General features: G+C 45.0%; 1 protein-coding gene across 1 annotated transcript in view; it reads left to right on the plus strand.

Annotated features, from left to right (window-relative positions):
• Positions 1-16,659, plus strand: part of C8B (complement C8 beta chain) — a 38,756-nt gene that overhangs the window by 10,946 nt on the left and 11,151 nt on the right. Inside the window, exons 4-9 of the mRNA XM_026006896.2 lie at positions 1,326-1,467; positions 3,939-4,071; positions 6,047-6,244; positions 10,330-10,570; positions 12,462-12,590; positions 15,262-15,425. Coding sequence (XP_025862681.2) covers positions 1,326-1,467; positions 3,939-4,071; positions 6,047-6,244; positions 10,330-10,570; positions 12,462-12,590; positions 15,262-15,425 — 1,007 coding nt within the window. The remainder of the gene's footprint in view (positions 1-1,325; positions 1,468-3,938; positions 4,072-6,046; positions 6,245-10,329; positions 10,571-12,461; positions 12,591-15,261; positions 15,426-16,659) is intronic.

The following is a 16,659-nucleotide window of genomic DNA, read 5'->3' on the forward strand; positions in this document are numbered from 1 at the left end:
TTGCATTTCTGCATAACCAAGTATAGCATCGCCCCTAATATGTGATATAGTCAGTAAAATTTTTTGGTTAAAGGAAGTAAAGGAGAAAAAGGACAGATGGATGGACAGAGGGAAGGAAATAAATAATCATCTGCTGCAGAACTAAGTCAACACTTGTCTTTCCAACTCATTCATCTTATGAATTCAAGCAAACCTGTGCCTATTTCTCAAAGTCTGCCACAAAACTCCGAGTATTTTGACCCAAACTATCTAGATGGTGTTGCAACTCTCTACAGTCACTTTACTCATGTGAACTGTGCTTCAGGATTTTTCAGGAAAGAGTTAGAGATTTTTAGAGGAATTTCTAGGGCTTATTGCAAATGCAGGATTCTATGTAATAAATCTGAAAGACTTTTACGGTGTGTCCGTGGACTCATTATGGCCAGTGTTCCATGATTCTGACCAAAGTCATAATGGTTATTCAGGCAGGCTTTAGTTTAAGTGCCTTGTAAGAAATATTTGAAGACCAGATTGATATTCTTCTGCTGTTAATATTGGTTATAAATGATCAGACACACCTAAAGAAACAGGGTCACCTGTCTTACAGGCTTTATCCCCCAAGAATATGCAAATAAGAAAGGGAGTCAAGTCAGGGGGGTAAGACATTTAAAGGAAGCAAAAGTGCTGCAAATCTTGAATATATAGTCCAAATACTTTTAAAGCTTAAAAATAATCTAAATGGCTATGGTGTTGAAGGTGGTGTTGCTCAGTGGGAAGAATTTGTGATTAGAAATCCATAGTTTCCAATCCTGTTGCAAATATTTACCAGCCATGGGCATTTGGCCTACCCAAATAGTAATTAGAGGAATGACTCTTATCTAGCACTTACCATGAGCCACTACCATTCCATTTATTCATTTAAACCCCCCAACAAGGGGGGGTTTAAGAATGGATGACCTCCCTATTTTACAAATGAGCAAACTGAGGCAGGGAGGTCAGGTAACCTGTGGAAGGTCACACAGGTAGCACTGTGCAGGACCCTGCAGGACAGCCAGCCTCAGGGAGAGAAGTCTAGACTTCCCTCCTGTCTGGCCACTTTGATCCTGCCCACACACTTTCCCTTTCCCCATCCTTAATAATCTCCCCTCCAAGTGCATTGGGAAATGCAATACTGGCTTCTTGGGGGGAAGAATGTTAATGCCCTACTGACCCACCCTGATACATGAGGACTAATCAAAGTGGCATGAAAGACCCAGGAGCATGTCTGGCCATAGTTGGTGCTCATCCCATGTTTGTTCCCCTCTTAGCAGCCATGTGAGTATAGGTAACACTCTTTCTCCTTACAGGGAGGTGTGTAAACCGCAGACTTCTCTGCAATGGGGACAATGACTGTGGAGACCAGTCTGATGAAGCAAACTGTAGGAGGATTTATAAAAAATGTCAGCACGAAATGGAACAGTACTGGGCAATCGGCCGTCTGGCCAGTGGGTAAGTCACTGTCTTTCTGCCGTATAGATAGGAAGGCACAAAATCAAATGTCAGTCTGCAGGAGAGGAAGGGAGCTGATTTTGGCAGAGTTTCTCCTTTATTCCTTTCTGAAAAAAGATTGTGGTGTAAGTGGATGCTTTGTAGCCGCTCTCTGAAGAAGGCTCCAGGGAGCTCCAGGGACATGTCTTGAGGAGAGGTACAGGCCACATGGAGGGCCGGGCTAGGAACACTAGGGACAGAGCTGTGTGGAGACGCTGGGGTTGGGCGGGGGGGAATGTTTATTTAACACCTGTTATGTGACTGTGTTAGGTGCTTTCTAAGCATCACCTCCAAATCCTATTGACAGCTTTCAGGGGAGGTTTGAATCTGCTTCTGTATATCTAGGCCCCAGCATAGGGCCTGGCCCAGAGGTTAGGCTCCTAAGTTGTTAGTGAAGAAATGGATTTCCAAGATGGGTCTGCAGTCTGTATTTCAAGCTTCTGGGGATCTCTGAGTTGCTCTAATCCTCTAGAGAGATCAGAGGAGTGAGATCAAAAGGGACCAAGCTAGCCTGGTGTTTTCCCTGATTTCCTGCCACATTCTGCAGCTTCTTAGTTTCCAAGAGGAAGGGTGAGAGCCTCCCCTCACATGTACTAGAAGTCATCGTATATGATGCAGTATGGGGAGAACAGTAACCCTGAGTGGAATTCACTTTCTTCCTAAACAAAAATCAAATCTCATTCCTTAAAGGTTGTCATCAGAGAGAGAGATACTCCTCATATGGAGAAGACCTGCTCTCAGGACCACTTCTAAACCAGTGACTATAATCTCCACCTCCTCAATAAGGAAACTGAGGCCTAGAAAAGTTAAAAGAGTTCCTAGGGTTCACATGACTAAGAGGGCAACAGAGTGGATATTCCAAGCCAGCCAGACTGGACCACGTAGGAAGAGATGGAAGGACAGCTCACTGGCCCTGGGACCTTGCGGGAGGCACGTTTGTAGGCGGGGCTTCGGTTTTGTCATCTGTAGAAGGAAGTCAATAATATCCTCCCCTCAAGTTCTATAAGGATCAAATAAGCTACTGTGGTTGTAGCAGACAAGCAAAGAGAGGCAGCTTATGTGGTGGGGAGGATGCAGGCTGGCAGTAAGACCTTGGGCAGGTCAGTTACCCTCTGTGCCTTACCCTCCTCCTCTGTGAAATGAGCACCATCATCATAATCGATATGTCTTTTTTTTATAATCGATATGTCTTAACGATGAATCCTTATAAGGATTAAATGAGCCAATATTTGTAAATCGATTACAACAGCTGCCTCCACAAAGTAAGCACATCAGCACATCATTGTACTGTTTCATAAAAATAAATGTATAGACATTGTTATGATGCATGAAACTCTGTCACAGGGAAGAGAGCCTGAGATGATTCTGTTAGGAACAGAACTGAGGCCAGTGCGCAGAAGCTGAGGGAACACAGAACTCCTTCCAACCACACACACAAAAAAGAGCTTTCAGTAGCAGTCAGAGCTGGGCAGGAATGGAGGCCTGCCTTGGGAGGCAGTGAGAAATAAAGCTACAGCCTGGATTTTCATCCGTTCTAGATAGACATGATGATATCTGCTGCCCGGGGCTTGGCGGGACATTATATATGGTGATCCGTACACAGAGCCACCCGCTGCTGGTCTGTTTCCAGTTAGCTCCTAGGTAAATGATAATCGTTCAGTGTCTTGTGATGGACATCATGGAGGATTGAAGAAGGAAACCACCACCCTTGAGGGCACACAGTCTAGTGGGACAAATAATACCAAACATTTATCACAGACTGAGCAGTGTTTGAACACAGTGGGTATATGTAATCCTCACACCATGAAGCAGGAATTGTCCTTGTGCCCATTTTACAGATGTGCCATTTTACAGATGACGAGACCAAGATACAGAGAGGCTAGCTGGTTTGCCCGAGGTCACATTACTAGTAAATGGCAGAACAGGGATTTGAATCCAGGTGTCTGGCCCCGGAGCTCATGTTCTTAGCTATTTTGTTAAGCCATTCTCCTAAGCTAACGGTAAAGTACAGAGTGATAACTCCTTGAGGGGGCAAGCACGGCAAGTGTTGGACATCCAAGGCAACAACAGAGCTCAATCTTGAAAGACAAGAAAGAGATAAAACAGTGAGCGGCTGCAAAGGCATTCTGGGTACAAGGAACAGCACTTCTGCAAAAGAGAAGGAGCAGAGCACACTGGTGGAAGATTAAGCATCTCCAAATGGCTGGGACTAGGGTATGTGATCGTGGTCGGGAAGGGCCAGAGGTGAAGCTGGAAAGCTGGTTTGGACCAGATACTGGGGACCTTGAATGTATAGGAGACAAATATCTTGAAGGTATAGGAGACAGATCTCCTCCACCGAGGAGATTTGGTTTCATCATGAGGGTCTACCAGTCAAGATTACATAAACCGATGACCCTAACCCCTCCCCCCTCTCCATGCCTTCCGTGCAGGGTAAATCTGTTCACCAACAGTTTTGAGGGCCCAGTGCTCGATCACAGGTATTACGCCGGAGGATGCTCCCCCCATTACATACTGAACACGAGATTCAGGAAGCCCTACAATGTGGAAAGCTACACCCCACAGGTATGTGACGGCCAGGAGGCCACTGCTGGGGCAAGGGAGGGAGCGCGTTCTAAGGAGCCAGCTGACCGGGAGTCCAGGCTCTGCCCCGCGGCCTGCTAGCTGGTGAGCGTGGATGTATCACTTCTCCTTGAGCTTCCATCCTTTTTATGTAAAATGGACAGTTCCTTCCTCTGGGCAAAGTGGTGAGCCTGGCGTGCCACATACAGTAACAGCAAGAGTTGCAGGAGCAGAATTATTTGAGCAACAGCATCAGAGCTGCTGGAAGACAGAAGTAGAGCTTCGGATTTGGAGACTCAGACTGGGTGACTGTGCAGGATAGCACCCGAGTAACCCTACATGCTCTGAGCCTCAGTTTCTCAGTCTTTACATTGAGGGTTGGAAGGGTTCTGCGAGGATCAGTGAGACCACGTGTAGAAATGCGTAACACATGCAGCAAGCCCTTGGCTTCATGGTGAGTCCTCAGGAAATATAAATCGCTTTCTTGTTGTTGCTGCCAGTCCCCATCTATTAGAACCAGCATTCTGCGAAGCCTCTTAAATCCAAACTGGCTCTGTCAATATAAGCCTGTGTTGCTATGAACATGCAAACTTCAACGCAATATGCACAGAGAGTGGGGTTTGGGACACACAACGCACATACACGCAGGAGATCCAAAGGAAGGACGTGAGTTCCAGCCTTACTTTGGGCTGAGATCCTTCTCCATGCTGGACCTCCTCCTCCTCCTCTTCTCCCCACACATACTTAGTGGCAAAAAAAAAAAAAAAAAAAAAAAGCCCAGGGAGGAGCACAGCCTGCCCTACAGTACCCACTGCCATTCCCCTCCTTGGTCTCTACTTTCAAGGGAGGATCTCAGCGCAGCCATTTATCATCGCAGTTGAAATAGCCCCTGACCCGGCAGGACATACATCGTAGGTCTTCCCTCTGCAGAGCCAGTGGTTTCAGAGTATCGAGTCAGGCACTGTGTGTGTTTTATCCACATAGATTCAATCCTCAGAATAAGCCTAATGGGAGGAACAATCATCATCTCTGTTTTACACATGAAGAAATTGAGGCATACAGAGGTTAAATTGGTCATCCAAGGTTGCTCAACTGGAAAACAGTGGTGACGTGTTCCACTTCAGGCCACCTTACCCCAGGCCACACTGGGAATCACTTCTCCCTTCCTCAGCAGCTGAGTGTTACGGGAACTGCAGGCAACCGGCAGCTGACGTGTATGAGTGGAGACCCGTGGGGACTGGTCCCTCCAAGGCCATCCCGCCAAGGCCATTTGGCAGCTCCCCTGTGCACAGAACAATGCACACTGATTTTTGAGCAAGCGGCTCTTCTAAGTTCTCTGGAAGGCACTTTCCTTCCATGCCACTTCATCCCTGCTGCACCCCCTTTGACCAGACCTCGTCCACTATCAGCTGCTCTTCCCTGATAGCCTCCACACTGGCCTCTCTGACCCTAGATCCATTCCTTCCAGTGCAACTTCTGTGTTATCCCAAAATGATCTTTTGGAGGCTCAGCTATGTCTATGTTGGTTCATCTTTGGATTAAGTCCACATTTCAGAGCCTCTAGTAATGCAGAAACCTCAATGTTTTTTTGCCAGCACACCCTCGCAACACCTGTCCCTTCCTCTCACTGTTGCGTCTTCTGGGTCAACCACACTAGAATCCCTGAACTTTGTAGAATGCGTCCTCTTCTTTCCTATGTGACTTTGCCTAAGCCGAGTCCCCAGGCCAGAGTGTTCTCCTGCATTTCTACCAGCTGAAACCCAAATCAAGCACCCACCTCTGAGTATCTCCCACAATCTCTCTCTCCTACTGGATTGGGAGCCATAGGGCTGGGCCCCAGTTGGCCTTCAGGTTTCTGTATCCAGACCCTCTAGTTGGAGAGCCTTACACACAGGAAGAGTACAGTGGAGATCTGTTGACTTGTATTGAACTGATGTGAGTCAAATGAAATGAGACATTCTCCTTTTTCCTCCTTTAGACCCAAGGCAAATACAAATTTGCACTGACAGCATATGAGTCGTACTCAGATTTCGAACATAACATCACAAAGACAGAAAGAAGCACGTCCAGTTTCAGCTTCGGTTTTAAAATACCTGAAATATTTGAATTTGGCATTAGCATGGCAAGTGATAATGGCAAACATTTTATTAGCAGAATCAAACGATTCTCTCACACCGTAAGTACCCTCTACTGCTCTCTAATGTACGTATTTTTATTATGTATGTATTTTTCCATTTGAATTTTCATGCCTAGATGTGTCTGTGTTCCCCATTACTACTAAGCCTCATAACCAGGTATATTTCTGTGGTCTTGAAAATCTTCTCACACACAAAAAAAAAGCATGGTCTTATATGGACTTACTTTTTAGAAAGACCAGGCTGAGGCATATAGTTACTTTCTTCTTCTATATTTATGTTCTCTCCCTTTCTAGTGAGCTTTATCCCACGGTTTTCTTTCTTTCTTTCTTTCTTTCTTTCTTTCTTTCTTTCTTTCTTTTTTAGATTTTTTTAAAAAAGATTTATTTAAGAGAGAGAAAGAACACACAGGGGCAGAAGGAGGGAGACAAGTAGACTCCGCAATGAGCCCGGAGCTCCATCCCATGACCTGAGATCATGACCTGAGCTCAATTGACTGAGCCACCCAGGCGCCCCCACCCCACCATGGTTTTCATTAAGCTTGAGATTGTAGCTTTTCCAGACCAAATCATCTCTGGAGGTATTTCACCCCCAGCAGTTTAACTTTTATCCTAAATATTCAGCTGAAGTCCCCCTCCAGAATGTCACCCAAGACCTCTTCTCCGACCTCTTAGGGCATCTGGTAGAGTCAGCCACACCATCACACACCTGTACCCCCTGCTTGCCTGCTGCTCCTCATCACTTCCCTTTCTGGGTTCTAATCTCCTTTCCTGCTCTTTATGTAATTTGAGGCCATCTTTTCTTCCTCTTACCCTTCAGCCATACCAGGTGACCTCTTCTGTTCACCCTCCACCATCACGAGGGCAAACTGTGCACCTTAATCACTGCTTCTGACCTTTCTGTTACATTCTGACCTGCACTGCACACTCTTTGGGCATCATTACCTGGATGCCTCATGGACATTCCAAAGCAAGCTCTTCCTCCCAAATTTTCCACATTAAATTGCATTTGTTCCCTTCTACTTTTCTAGGCTAAGCATTTCTGAATAATATTTCACTCTCTCTTCTCTTCATTTCCACATTTTTTGGCCATCAAATCATTCAGTGTCACTCTCCAATATTTCTTAATCTAACTCTGATTATATCTTAACTAACCTGGATCCTTGCACCTCTTGCTTGGTCCCCCTGAGGGGTCTCCTGTCTCCCGACTTGCCCCTTCATATTTATGTGCTGCCAGAAAGATACTTCTACAATCCTAATCTAATCATGGCACCTGCTCCCCCTTGCCTCTAAGATGGAGGTCAAAGCCTGTGAGTTGGTGGAAGAGGAGTCATTGAATCGGGAAGTGAAGGGATATGATGTTGGAGAAGCAGGTGAAAGGCAGCCTTGAGGAACCTTGAATTCTTGAGTGAGGAAGATGTATTTTATTCTCTAGTCCCTGAGCATTTTCAACATGGGTGCAATATGTTAGAAAATTAATCTGAGTGGAACATGGAGGAAATCAAGTCATCTATAATGATTCATATGAGGAAAAAGTGTTGAAGGGCTTAGAAATCTCTGCTGCTGAAATACCAACCACCAGAAAATGAGTAGTAAACTTTAACAAGATTGTTATGGTCTTTGCATGTTTTTCCTTATCTATGCTCTGAGCCATTTGGGGGCAAGGCTGTTTCTTTCATCTTTAGACTTACGATGGCACTTAGTAGGTGTTTAAGACTGAAATATAGGGTCGCCTGGGGGCTGAGTGGTGGAGCATCTGCCTTCGGCTCAGGATATGATCCTAGGGTCCTGGGATTGAGTTTGCGTCGGGCCCTTCGCAGGGAGCCTGCTTCTCCCTCTACCTATCTATGTCTTTGCCTCTGTGCGTGTGTCTCTCATGAATAAATAAGTAAAATCTTTAAAAAGAAAGACTGAAATATAGTGATGAAGGGTGGGACTGATGAAAAGGAACATATTTTGTTGGGAGCAAACAAGGATGCCATCCATTTACTCCTTCCCTTTCTCCTGCTCCCCGCCCTCTCCCCACCTCTCTGATTCAGATAGCCAGTTAGAGCATGCTTAAGTGTTCTGAGCACTTTAGTAGACTTAGAGCTAGAGATAAATACATCCTGATTCTTCCCTTCAGGCTCACATTCTAGGAAGAGAGGTAAATGTGTATGCAGATAACTAATTCTCAATTTTTTTTCTATCAGTAGTAATACAGCATGGTATGTGCTCTAAGGGAAATATAAGCAAAGTGCAGTGGCATCCTGGAGAATGGAGTGGGAAATTGAGAGATGGTGCCGTGAAGGCAGCAGTAGCTGAGCAGGTGTTTAAAATATAAGTAGATGGGTATCAAGAAGAAAAGGGAGGGAAGGGCATTTAAAGCAAAAGGAACAGTGTGTGCAAAATCATATTATGAAGAGAATGGCAGATTTGGGGAAAAATGAGAAGTTGCACAGATGTTGATGTATGGTGTGGGTGGTGGAAAATAGGAAAGTATGGGAAGAATACTTCACTGCCAGGGAACAGAGTATGAATTCTTATGTTCACAGTGAGGGAATGGATTTTATTCTGGAAACAATAGAGAGCCAATGCAGGGTTTTGTTTTAAGCCCAGGGGGCCTTGTAATACAGGTATACCTCAGAGATATTGCAGGCTTGGATCCAAACCACTACAATGAAGTGAATGTCACAACAAAGTGAGCTAAATGAATTTTTTGGTTTCCCAGGGCACACACAAGTTATGTCTCTTAAGTGTACAGTAGCATTATGTCTGAAATAACAATGGACGTACCTTAATTTAAAATACTGCTGAAAATGCTAACCATCATCTGAGCTTTCAGCAAGTCATAGTCACTGATGACCATAACAAAAATAACAATAAAGAAAATGTTGAAGTATTGCAAGAAGTACCAACGTGGGGCACAGAGACACAAAGAGAGCAAATGCTGTTGGCAAAAGGTGCCGATAGCCTTGCTTGATGCAGGGTGGCAAAAACATAGTATCTATGAAGCACAGTGAGACAAGACATGCCCATAATACTCTTAGGGTTTTAAGACATCAAGTCTGATTGGTGCATTGAAAGCAGGCTAGAGAAAGAAAGGAGATCGGTGGAAAGGCTTTTCTCAAAATCCAAGCGAGAGAAGAAACCTACAATATTTAGAAAAACCATGAACAGAGCACTGCTTAGCTTGGAAGGGTAAGAAAGAAGGGAGAGTTGTGAGTCTCTGGGGCAGGACTAGAATGAAGTGAGGGGAAGCCAGGAAGCAATGAGGGGCCTGGGCAGTAGGCACCATGGGAATTAGCATGGCCTTCTAGAATAGGTAGGTCAAACTAGCAGGAAGTTTTAAGACTGGAGCAGAATGTGCCTCATGGACATTTCTCACTCTTAGCTCTCCTTCCCTGTACACCCCAGTATAAGAAGCCCCCCTCACTTCGTATTATACTAATACCTCCTGGATGCTTGCACTTCACCTAGCATCACCATCTTTTCAGTCTGGTCCCCACACCAGGGGTCACCAAACTTTTTTCTGTAAAGGGCCAGATAGTAAATAACTTAGGCTTTGTAGAGTCTCTATCACAGCTCCTTAGCTCTGCCATTGTAGGGGGACAGCAGCTATGGACAGTGCATGAATGAAAGGGCATGGCTACATTCCAGTAAAACTCCATCTGTAACACCAGGCACCTGATTTGGTGCCCAAGCTGTAGTATGTTGACCCACCATACTGCAATGTCTGGCCTTCCTAAAGCACCACTTTGACTCTTTCTTAAGATGCCTTTCTTCAGAATTTGAAAAGCATAAACAAGGAGGCTGCTTTTGCAGGCAGGCAGACCCTGTATCCCAGCAGAGTGGGCCCATGTGCACCTGCTGCTCCCCGCCATTCTGGCTACCTACCCTTCTCATTCCCTCTTTGCTATTGTAAGGAAGTGAGTTAAGAGCAAGCTCTCCCAAGCTGAAAGGACATTGGAATATTTATGAGAAATGAAAGCTCATCAAAGAGGCCGTCTTCCCTCAAGTATCCTCAAGGAATCATAAGAGTGATGACCCCAGGCCAAGAACGTTGGATGGTATTTGTAAAGTTCATCTTCTCGTTCCAGATTCCTAACTTTAAAGGTCTGGTTTTCCCATGTTGGTATTTCATTTAGAAAAGCACATTTCTGTACGCGCGCTCTGACCTTGAAGTAGCACATTACAAGCTGAAACCCAGAAGCCTCATGCTCCATTACGAATTCCTTCAGAGAGTCAAGCTGCTGCCCCTGGAGTACAGTTATGGGGAGTACAGAGATCTCTTCCGTGATTTCGGGACCCACTACATCACAGAGGCTGTGCTGGGGGGCATTTATGAATACACGCTCATTATGAACAAAGAAGCCATGGAGAGAGCAGGTACACGGCCCAGGGGACTATGGCTTTGCTGCTGGGGCACACACAAGCTCTGTAAGGTTGTGGAGAGACGCTTCCCTTAGTTGGTGGGAGAAGAGTTATAAGATCTGCTCCTAGTTCCCTTCTCCCTTCCTGGCTATAGTTTCACTTGCAGTTCTCCCCTTGTCATAACCTGTTCATGTCGGTCCTCCGGCACCCAAACCTGTGTCTGGGGGTCCTCTTTTCTACAACTATTGTATCTAGACAACAGCATCCAGCCTCATGGCTTTAAGTGCCTTCAACATATGGAAAACTCAACAATATTTCCACCTTGACTCTCTTCCCTGCACCCAGGAGCTTACATCCAAATGTCTCCTTGATACCATCATTGGAATGTCCAATGACCATCATAACTTTACCATGTCCCGAAAGTCAACTTTTGCTTTTCTTTCCCAAAGTTGTGTCTTCCATAGTCACCCACATCTCAGAATGGTTTCACCATCCAACCAGTGGCTCAAGCCAAAAACCTAGGAATCAACCTTGACTGTATTTCTTTTCTTCCAGTCAATTAGCAGGTCCCATCAGTAAGTTTGAGGTGAAACCCAGGATTCTGCATTTCTAACAAGCTTTGACATGATATCAGTGCTGTGGATCCATAGACCACGTTTTAAGTATCAAGGTCTAAGGTCACAGATTATTAAAATAGCCTCCAAACTAATATTCACCTTCCATTGCGCCTCGACAGTCTCTTCTCCCTATACATATAATTACAGGATTTTCCACTCATGACCAACAACAGGCATAAGGTACGACTCCTGATTCCCAATCCAGTGTTCTCTCACATGGCACTTGCCAGGTGACATGACCTGGGTCACACAGTTGACAGTGGCAGAACCAGGGCTCAGTTATAACTCCAGTATACTTGCAAGAAGATACATGGCATATGATGTATGTAAATTTAAGCCCATGTGGCCTCAGTCTCACTAAGGTCGAGGATAGCTTCCTCCATACCACTGGTTTCAAAAGAACTTTTCATCTTTCCTCAAACTGCTTCCTGCAGAGGGACTCGATTATCAAATTAATTGGGGAAACATATAATGGATCCCACTTTTAGCATTCCACAAGCCTTCTGCCATAAAATGACCTCTCCACCTCCTCTGAAACAACATTGGTCACACTTACTTGACTACAGAAGCACTACTTCTCATAATACTTACTAGTACAAAAATTACAAGATATATTATCATGAGATTTGTATTTCAAGGAACATGCTTTGGGGGAAATACTGATGTGCACTAATACCACTGGACAGCCCAGTAGTTAGAAGTGCTCTCCTCCCCTTGCCTGGCCTCAGAGTGCCCACAAGTCACACCTGAGTTCTGAGCAAGCCCAGGAGAGGAGGATGCTTTGGGGAGGACTAGGGAGGAACAAGAAGGAAAGGAGCCAAGAAATGAAGAGAAATTGGCCCCTTCTCTTTGCCAGGTCCTAGACCCACATTTTAAATGCATCACCTCAATTAATTAATGAACAAGCTCTCTCTTCTATAGCAAAGATTTTAAAAGAGTGGGTCAGGGTAAGGGGATTCAATTCACTGGATCAATCCCTAGAGGTTCGATAAGGAGCCACATTTTTAGGAAGTGACTCTGAGCACTTCTGCTCTTTGGAGGGCAGCAAAGAGCCTCAGAGCCTCTGAGGACCTTAAAGGGGAAGCTGGTGTAGATTCCTCATGAGGTCTCCACCCTGGTGTCAGTGGATGCCTGCATTGCGGTCACCAGGCTGGCCACCCTTTTACATGAACCTGCAACACTGGGGGCCCCATGACATCCAGAAAGAGCAAGGCCTTTGGAATTGATGACAGGAAAAGGGACAGGGTGAACTACCCCAAGGTCATGGTCCTCTTTCTTGCTTCCATCAGATTACTCTCTTAAGGCTATCCAAACCTGTGCCCAGAATGATTTTAAAATCGGTGCTGCCATTAAGAAGATCTACGTCAAGCTGGGTGTGTCAGTGGACACGTGCCAGAATATTCTGAGGGAAATAGGAGGTGAGTAGCAGGGGTTTGTGACTTCTATGTACATTATCTTTCCCTTCCTAACATCCCCAGAACTGAGTCTCTCTTTAAGCCAAAGGCTGGCTATTCTAAGGCATTTCAATTAAAATAATAATTCATTCAATAAAACTTATTTAGCTCCTACTATATTCTGGGCATACAGAAACAAATAAAATTGTATTTCTACCCTCATGGTGCTCACCTGAAGCAGGCAAACAATTAAAGATGCCATGATGAGACAGCAATAAGCACCAAACCTGGTCTGGAGCATAAGGACAGGCTTCCTAAGGGAGGGAACATTGGGATTGCTGCTCAAAGAGTAAAGCAGCAAGGTTGTGGGGTTTTTTGTTCTTTTCTTTTAAGATTTTTATTTATTTATTCATGAGAGACACACAGGGAGAGAGGCAGAGACACAGGCAGAGGGAGAAGCAGGCTCTCTGCGGGGAGCCTGATCCAGGACTCGGTTTCAGGACTCTGAGATCACGCCCTGAGCCAAAGGCAGATGCTCAACCACTGTGCCACCTAGGTGTCCCAGCAAGGTTGTTTTTAAGGCAGGAGAAAAATGACAATGGTGCTTGAGAGTTGGCCTGGCTGGAGGTAACAGGTAGGGGTCAGGAGCAGGTGGAAGAGGTGGGGGAGGCAGGTGAGGAGACTAGTCCTTACCTGATACAATGGGGGGACAGACTAGAAGAGCGGGCAAAGACCTAAGTCACGTACTAGAGCCCACACGGCAGGGGAGACCAGATCGGAGGGGAATATCAAAGACAGGGTGTAGCACCAAGTGTCTGGGAGCAGGAAACCTGGAGGTCATTCAAGGGAACTGGGAATCAACACAGCAAGTGGAGTAGGAAAGAGAGGCCAACCAGCAGGGACCCAGTCCCTGACCTCTGCTGCACCCTGAGCAGCAATCCTCTACCTGTTCCACTTACTCAGCTTATGCCTGGGATGGTACATGGAGAGAGTTCCACAGCTGAAACAATACAAAATAAAACAACCAAAATTTAACTACTGGTCTAGAACAATCCCTTGCCTTTGTGAATGATATATGGTTGATATTGTTTATTTGTTCATTCTGGCTAGGTTGCAAGATATGTCCTGTAAGAGAGGCGTCCATAGAATAAAGGTGCTCTTTAAAGAAGACTCATAGGGGCACCTGGCTGGCTCAGTCAGTGGAGCAGGCAATTCTTAATCTTGGGGTTATAAGTTTGAGTCCCATGTTGGGTGGAGATATGACTTAAAAATAAAATCTTTAAAAAAAATTTAAAATCTAAAAAATTAAGAAGACTTGTAAGTAACATCCCACGCAGGTCACTGGATGGAACATTGCCCTGTTCCAATGTTCCAGGACCCTGGAACCCTTGCTAACTACAGCTCCTCCTCCCTTTGGGAGATAACATCATCCTTGATTCTATGTTAAACACATCCTTCCATTTTACCACCGTATGTGTCACTAATAAATACAGCTTAGTGTTGCTTGTTTTTGAACTTTATATGGATGGAATGTAATCTTTTCAGTTCTGGGTGTTGGTTGGTTGTTTTTTTTTTCATCCAATATCGTGTTTTTGTGTATAACTATAGTTAGTTTCCATTGCTACATAGTATTTTATTCTAAGAATGTAGCACTTTGTCTTTGTCCATGCCATTGTTGAATTTGGGTTAGTTCCTGTTCTGAGCAAGTGCAATCACTGGGGCTGTGAATATGCTCATGCAGTAGTCTGGTACACACATGCAAAGGTTTCTCAGGGAATGCACCAGGAGTGGGATTTTGGGTTGGAGATGTGTACTTTTTAAGGAGGACTAGTTCCTACAAAGCTTTTTAAGGAGGACTAGTTCCTACAAAGCTGTTTTCTAAAATGGTTGTACCACTATACACCCCAGTCAGCAGTGTACAAGACTCCCTCTCCATGGTCCTCAGGTATTGCAAGCTCAGGGCTAAATGGTCACTTGACACCACTTCTTTTGGCATTGGGTACATGAACAAATTAGAATGGGAAGGACTCACTGATTTGATTCAGTACTTTCTAGGAAGCTCCGTGAGAAGTCAAAATAATAATAATTTTATACTAGACACTCTTTAGTGGATATCTATCACATGCAAAACCCAGCATTTACAAATTTCCTACCTCTGTTATTGCATACAAAGAAGAACTATAGCTTAGAGCTACCTGGATAGGCCTTTTCACCCCTAGTGCCTAAGATTTCTTATCTGCAAAATGAGGATTAGATAGTTCTTATTTCATAGTGAAGATAAGTGAGTTAATACATGTACAACAATTAGATTACTGGCTGACACATTAGTAATCCATAACCCATATCCCTATCAACCTATTCACCTGTCTATCCATATATATATTTATCTGTCCATCAGCTCTCTATCTTTCATAGACTCAGTGACTGGCATTTAGAGATGTCCCTTCCTTGTCCTGCCCCCTTCCTTGTCACTTGTGTCCTACGTGATTAGCTGAGCTGCCTTTTATTCCTCTCACCATGAATTCCTAGACAGCGGGAATGCATCTTGTCTACTGGCACTTGCAAATGAGCTTAGTGAATATTGTGGTAATTAGGTTGTTGGTTGGGTTGCTGTGCCAAAGTAGATCCCTTGACATGCCAGGTGCCACAATGCCAAAGAATCCCTTGACATGCCAGGTCTCTGTGTCCATTCCAGACAGAAACAAGAGGAACACAATGGTGGAGGACTTGGTGGTCCTTGTACGAGGAGGGGCAAGTGAGCACATCACTACCCTGGCATATAAGGAGCTGCCAACAGCGGACCTGATGCAGGAGTGGGGAGATGCGGTGCAGTACAACCCAGACATCATCAAGATTAAGGTACAGCTGGGCAGCTGCTCTACCCACCCTTTCCTCTATTCAGAAAACAGCTTATGAGCTGCTACTAGGAGCCAGGATATGGGATACAGAGCTCACTAAGACCCACACCCTAATTTCAAGGCACACACATTATAGTGGATAATATATCTGGAGTGGACCGATTGCAATATACTGTTCAGCATGAGCTAGAGAACCGTGAGTCTGCCTTACTCAGGCCCCCAACTTGCTAAAGGAAATTAACCATCAGCTTCTAATTCCAGCTTCTTAAATTGATAATGTTTCCATTTCATCAGAGAATTGCTCATTCCATTATTTATTTATTTTAGCATTCATTCATTCAACCAGCAAATAGTTAAGTTCCTGCAATGTGACAGGAGCTAAAACAATGGAGGAAAACACAAGGAGCTCTAAGGATGAAGCATATGGTCTGTGCTGAGCAGTAAGACACATCCAGGCACAACCGTCTTACAGGACAGGGTAATACCTCATGGAGATCACTAACATTTCGAGCACCACTGGATTCATAACACTCTGCCAGTGGCTTTAGAAGTGTTATTTCAATCTAATCCTCATGAGTCTGCAGATTGCATATGTTGATCTCCATTCTGTGGCTGATGAAAATCAAGGTCATGAAGGTGATACATCCGTCTGTGGCTGCTTGAGAGCCTCCATTAGGTCTCGACCCAAGTGACCTCTTGCCTCCCCTCCAGACTTTCCTGTGGGTTTGGTGAATAAAAACCACCTGTCACCCACACAAGAGCAGTTTTGAAACCTTAAACTAAATAGATGTTTGCTTGAACAAGATTGTCATGAACAGCACCAAGAGTGGGTCCTTGCCTATGGGAACTTCTGCACGGTGTCCGTGTTCCATCCTTGGCCATCTTCTTCTTGTCGTTATCTGTACAGTCATGGATTGTCTGGCATCCACCCCCCACCACCCCCAGAGATTTAGTCTTGCCGCCAAGGAGGGACAACAAGGGACTGGAGCTCTTGACAGAAGGCTCTGCAGTTCCCAGCCCTGGCAGTTGCCCATGGTGTCTTTACTTGTATGTCAAATACATAGTTTCTATGGCACAAGAAGGCTGCCATTCAAATTCTCTCCTCTGCTGTGTGTTCCATAGTGACACTATCAGTGTCACTATGTTAACAAGCATCAAGGAAGATAAAGTCAGCTGTAGGTTGTAGGCAGATCCAGAGAAATCTGGGATTGGCTGTTGGTGTGGTGACATCACTT

Source organism: Vulpes vulpes, chromosome 12 (genome assembly GCF_048418805.1).
Source record: "Vulpes vulpes isolate BD-2025 chromosome 12, VulVul3, whole genome shotgun sequence".
In the NCBI taxonomy this organism is placed as follows: Eukaryota; Metazoa; Chordata; class Mammalia; order Carnivora; family Canidae; genus Vulpes; species Vulpes vulpes.